At 34.7% G+C, this 5,249-nt stretch overlaps 2 protein-coding genes across 2 annotated transcripts in view; one reads left to right on the forward strand and one right to left on the reverse strand.

The window, feature by feature from the left end:
- The window catches only part of LOC104788846 (putative BTB/POZ domain-containing protein At2g40450), a 1,418-nt gene extending 869 nt beyond the window's left edge, over positions 1-549 (forward strand). The window contains exon 2 of the mRNA XM_019245186.1: positions 61-549. Coding sequence (XP_019100731.1) covers positions 61-549 — 489 coding nt within the window. The remainder of the gene's footprint in view (positions 1-60) is intronic.
- LOC104785361 (transcription factor SCREAM2-like) lies at positions 2,437-4,359 on the reverse strand. Its single transcript, XM_010510559.2, has 4 exons — positions 4,030-4,359; positions 3,462-3,593; positions 3,175-3,345; positions 2,437-2,745 (listed from the first exon to the last, which is right to left on the reverse strand). The coding sequence occupies exons 1-4, from the start codon at positions 4,105-4,107 to the stop codon at positions 2,668-2,670; spliced, it is 459 nt and encodes a 152-aa protein (XP_010508861.1). The 5' UTR covers positions 4,108-4,359; the 3' UTR covers positions 2,437-2,667.

The raw sequence follows: 5,249 nt of genomic DNA on the forward strand, positions 1-5,249 counted from the left end.
GGTTTTTTTTTTTTTTTTTTTTTTTTTCTTAAATCATATATTGAATGGAATATTGAATAGGTAGCAAGATCAGAGGTGTTCAAGAAGATACTGGAATCAGATGAGTTCAAGGCTTCAGCTAAGCTGGTTGAGACAGTCACTCTCTCGGAGATGAAACACGAAGAAGTCATAGCTTTAGTAGAGTTCATCTACAGCGTCGATGGCTCCATTTCTTCTGAAAGTCTCAAGAAACATGTTCGGTCACTCTTTCTTGCAGCCGACAAATATGAGATTCCACATCTAAGAGACCTATGCAGAAACGAGCTTATATCATCTTTGAGTCCATCAAATGCTCTTAGCATCCTTGAGCTCGCCCAAATCCCTTTTGACAAAGCCCTCAATGATGCCGCCTTCACTAAAATTATAACCAACATGAGTACGATTGCTAGTGGTGAGGAGTTCAAGCTGTTTGTGGTCAACTACCCAACTCTTGCCGTGGAGATAATGAAGGCTTCTATAACTCGGCTTAGTAGCAAAAGAACCTGTGGTTACTGTGGTCGTTCCTGCTAAAAGAACCATATTGTTACCTCTTTTTGTTGTTTCAACTCTTTTTGATAAACGGTGTTATCATTTTCAATTGAGTAGTTTGACATAATCGTCACAATATCGAATCTGCTGATAGCATGCACCATCTGCATTATATCCATAATTCCATATTTTACCAATTTGTGTCCAACATATGTAAACAGAGAGGTATGTGTCCAAAATATGTAAACAGAGAGGCATTTGCATAATATCTCTCTTAGTTCCTCTTCACACATAATAAAATCTCCTTTTGACATAAGAGAGGAACAGAGAGGTAAAATTATTTGCTCCATATATGTGATAAGTTTCCATTTTTTTTGCAGCCAAAATATGTAAAAAGGAAAACCTCGTTGGAAACAAAAACAAAATAAAAAAGGAAACAATCGAAACTTTCCTAACAAATTCTCTACTTACAATTTGAAGAAGCTTTGCTTTGCTTAAACTCTGAAATATCGGAAGAACTCTTATAAACTCATTCTCTCTTCTTCTTCAAAACCCATAACAAAAGAATTTAGCTTTGTCTTCTTTTTTTGTAGTTCTCTTCTCAAGCCAAGCTCTGCGTATGTCTTATCTTTCTTTTTTTTACTACGTACATCTTATAAGTCAATCCAGATTTTGATTTCATGTCGAGTCTCCCCTAACTTCACACGATTAAAGATCTCGCCACTGGATTCTGTCAACGACGGCGAAGGAGAACACCACGAGGGAGAATGATGCGCGCGAGAGAGGGAAAGAGGATAACGAAGAGAGGGTTATAAGTGAAAGCGACGAGCCAGCAGCAGGTTTGGTGTTTCCATGGCTCGAACGACGAGCGTCGCCTGAAGATGAACTGTGGTTTTTTTTTCAATACCACAGAGCAGGTATTGCTTTCTTAATTTTCTTTTTTTGTAATCGAAGATTTTGATTTTAGTTTTTTAATGGTATATATAAAAAAGGGTTTCACATTTTTATTTTCGGATACAGGCTTTTCAAATAATATTTTAAATAAATCGTCTTAATTCATTAAAAAAAAATAATAACAAAATGTTATAAATTACTAAAGTTTGCGTTTTTCAAAAAAAAAGAAGAACAATGTTTTCAGATTTTGGTGTATTTCAACTTTCAAGTACAGAGAAGTGATTCACCTTTACTCTGTTATAGCTAGTGGTCAGTGGATGACTTGTGCAAACAAGAAGGAATTCATTCATTCACTTGCGAAAAGGCTGGAAAGGGCAAATTTTAGTCGATGTATTGCTTAAAGCAGGGGACCAAACCGATATATCCTATCCCCCACCCCGCTCCCAAATTTGGAATTAATATCTTCATTTCGGAATCAGTTTTTGATCGAAACATATTTTCAAATTTTTTTTTTTGTTTTCTTTTCGTTTGATATATTTTCTTCTTGTATTAAAAAGTATTTTATCAAAATTTACGATTCATTCGGTTTGAAATTTAAAATTTAAAACAGTTCGCTAGAATTGATCACCCTAGCCCTAATTTTGTTCCCCTGAAAAGAAATGAGTTGTCTTGTTAATCATCTTATTCTATGTAAATCAAAATATCAAACTTAATAGTTAATCGTACGTGATTAATTAACTACTCGTGGATCGAATGTGTAGAATGGATGTGTATTTGTATGTTTTACTTTCCAGGTTTTCTGGAGTTATTTTGGTCACGTGAACGAAAAAATGCTTGTCTTCTTCTGTTGTACCAAAATAACTTCTCTAATTAATATCATCATCTGACCAAATCCAAAATAATAATAAACTTTGAAGTCTACTGAATACAGAAACAATGCTGAGCGTTTTCTCTAAATGATATCTAATCTTCTAATACTGTATGAACAAATTGGTAAGTCTCAGTAGATATGTATCAGTTAGGTGACTACAGAAATACGTACTATTTTCAATTGCATATATATGTGAAATATACAGAAACATACCATTGATTTTTCTTCACTAACCCTTTTTAGGGCTACAAGATGGACATAAAAGAAAGAAAAAAATGAAAGAAAAAGAAGAAGCAGAAATACTATAGAAGTTGTGTTATTATATTTTGTATAATAAGAAATAAATAAAGGTAAAAAAAAAAAGTGGGTCAATCTAGATCTGTGGATCATTGCTTTCACCCCAGCCAGCTCCTCATTGCATCTGTCACTGCCTGTTTCACTGCTTCAGCATCCATATTTTCTCCTTCTTCATTCTACATTTTTATTATTAACAGTGATGTAATCATTAAATATATTATTATTCATGCCAACACACACATATCGACATAGACAACACATGTTTTTATTTTTTGTATGCGTGTGCGTGTGTGTGTTGAGATTGCCCACTTTATTTTATAATATTCTGAAAATTTCAAACAGCAAAATCACAGGCATTAATTTTCAGTGTATGTAATAAAGTAAGTGAATACACACATAAAGTTTCGTAAATTCATATGATGACACGCCATTGCCGAATCAACACTCTTTTTTTTTTTTTTTTTTGGACAAACCCGAATCTCTTTTGTATCAAGAACTTCATATAAACATTGTCCAAACCATATATTCGCAAATCATTTTAATTAACTACGATATAGAGTAAATATATACGGATATATATGAGGTGTGGTGATTAGATTAATTACCTCGACTCCCATGGCATGCAAGCTAAAGGAGTCGGTACATGAAACCCTAGCTTCAAGAACGTTAAGCCCAATATCCTCAAAGGCTTCTAATACCGAAACAAGCATCCCTGGCTGATTCTTCCCTGAGAGTATATTTATCATAAAACCTTTTTCTAGGGTTTCCACTGTTACCTATAAAAAAAAAGCCCAATCTTAATAAATCTCTCACGCTGTCTCACATACGTACGTAATTAAGTACATAACGGATCCAAAGGAAACATTATATCTGTATGTTTGTGATTGTTTACCATTGGTGTCGTTGGATCCGTGGGCTCGCTTGAAGATTGCTCTGCAGTAGGGCCTTCGTTGAATCTTTCGACTTTCTGCTTAAGCGTTTGGATATATTTTGATGCATCCATTATGATCGATGTATCGTTTTCCTGTCATCAAAACACGTGTGCCCGCACACATATTAGTAGTATATACAACAACGCTAGAATTATAGATGTACCAGAAAATTAAAAGAGAATAATCCATCTCAATTCATAAGTTGGCCAATATGTATATCCTGTTTGCAATAACATACGTTCTTCTATATATGATTAGAAAAGGATCAAGTGATTAGCCAAATAAATAAATAAAAAGCCAAACTTGAAATATCAAAAGGGATTCAAATAAAAATGATCCAAAGGGACGAAATTGTGATTGAGTGAAAAAAAAACACACAAAGCTATATATAGATCGATTAAGATTGTGTGTATGCACGCGCATGTGTGTGTTAATAATAGGATTTATATACGTATACATATGATTGCGTTTATCTCCGTCGGACAAAATAAAAAAAAAAAAAGAGAGGGAGGGTGATGTGATAATTACAGCATGGGAATTAGTGATCGAACGAAGCAACTGAAACTTCTCTTGCAAAGAACCTCTCTTCTGTTCTCTCGAAACCATTCTTCTTCTAAGCTTTCATTAGCATCTTCTTTCGTATAGAGCTTTCTCGATATCGATCGTTTGTAAATATATAGAGGAACTATGTGTAAATATATATATATGAGAGGGAGAAAGCAGAGATCTTAGATTAAAATTGTTTATAGGATACTCTCCCCTCTCACATGTCTGCCTTAGTCTCTCTTGATCGCTACAAAATATAATATACGGACAACTCCGATTTGTATCTCGTGAATTACTTGCTTGCCTCTATGTCTCAATAGACGATATTCTATTTAATATTCGATCCAATTTTTATTTTTGTTTTCTTATATGATTATATTATCTTATATTTATACAATATTTCTATCATATAAATTTACGTATAAATATACGTATACGTGTCTATACCTTTTACCTACCAACTTGAATATTGTAAATTAGTCACTATGTTTTTATAGTCGATGTGTATTGATGGTAAACTCTCACTGTAATGAAATACGCTTTAAATTATTTACTTTGAATTTATTGATGTGATTTTAGTTTCTTCTCTTGTCTAAATACTATTCTAACGCCTCCAAGGAAAATCACGATAATTGATAACAACTATCGCCAGCTTTAAATTTTGGAAACCGATAAAACATATATATATGATTACAAAACTCCATTTCTATGATAATATTGATATGATGTACTCTTCAAAGTCATGTAAAAAAGTATATGTCGATTAGGGGTGTCAAACGGGCATGTCCGCGCCCGAACGGGCCGACCGTGACGGTCCCGTATTTTCAGTGATCTGCTGCGGGCATGTCCGCCACGGGCGGCGGGCGATGTATCAATGCCCAAGCCCGCTCCGCATACCTTTGCGGACTAACGGGCATGCCCGCGGGCATTATTAAGATATCTCTTATTCTCAAGAACATCACCGCTGGTGTCAAAACAATACGGAGCAAAGAGGTTTTGGTTGGTGTAAGACTATAGTACACTCACCATACAATGTTCTTATAGCTATTTATGTGTAGCCGGATAGAGATGATGAAGCGGCTAGGATAGAAGCAGCCGGAGGGAAAGTAATACGGTGGAACGGGGCTCGTGTTTTTGATGTGCTAGCTATGTCAAATAACGATGGTATAACTAATAGAATAAGCATTGTTCCAGTGATTTGT

The sequence above is a fragment of the Camelina sativa genome, chromosome 5, assembly GCF_000633955.1.
Source record: "Camelina sativa cultivar DH55 chromosome 5, Cs, whole genome shotgun sequence".
NCBI classification, from domain to species: Eukaryota; Viridiplantae; Streptophyta; class Magnoliopsida; order Brassicales; family Brassicaceae; genus Camelina; species Camelina sativa.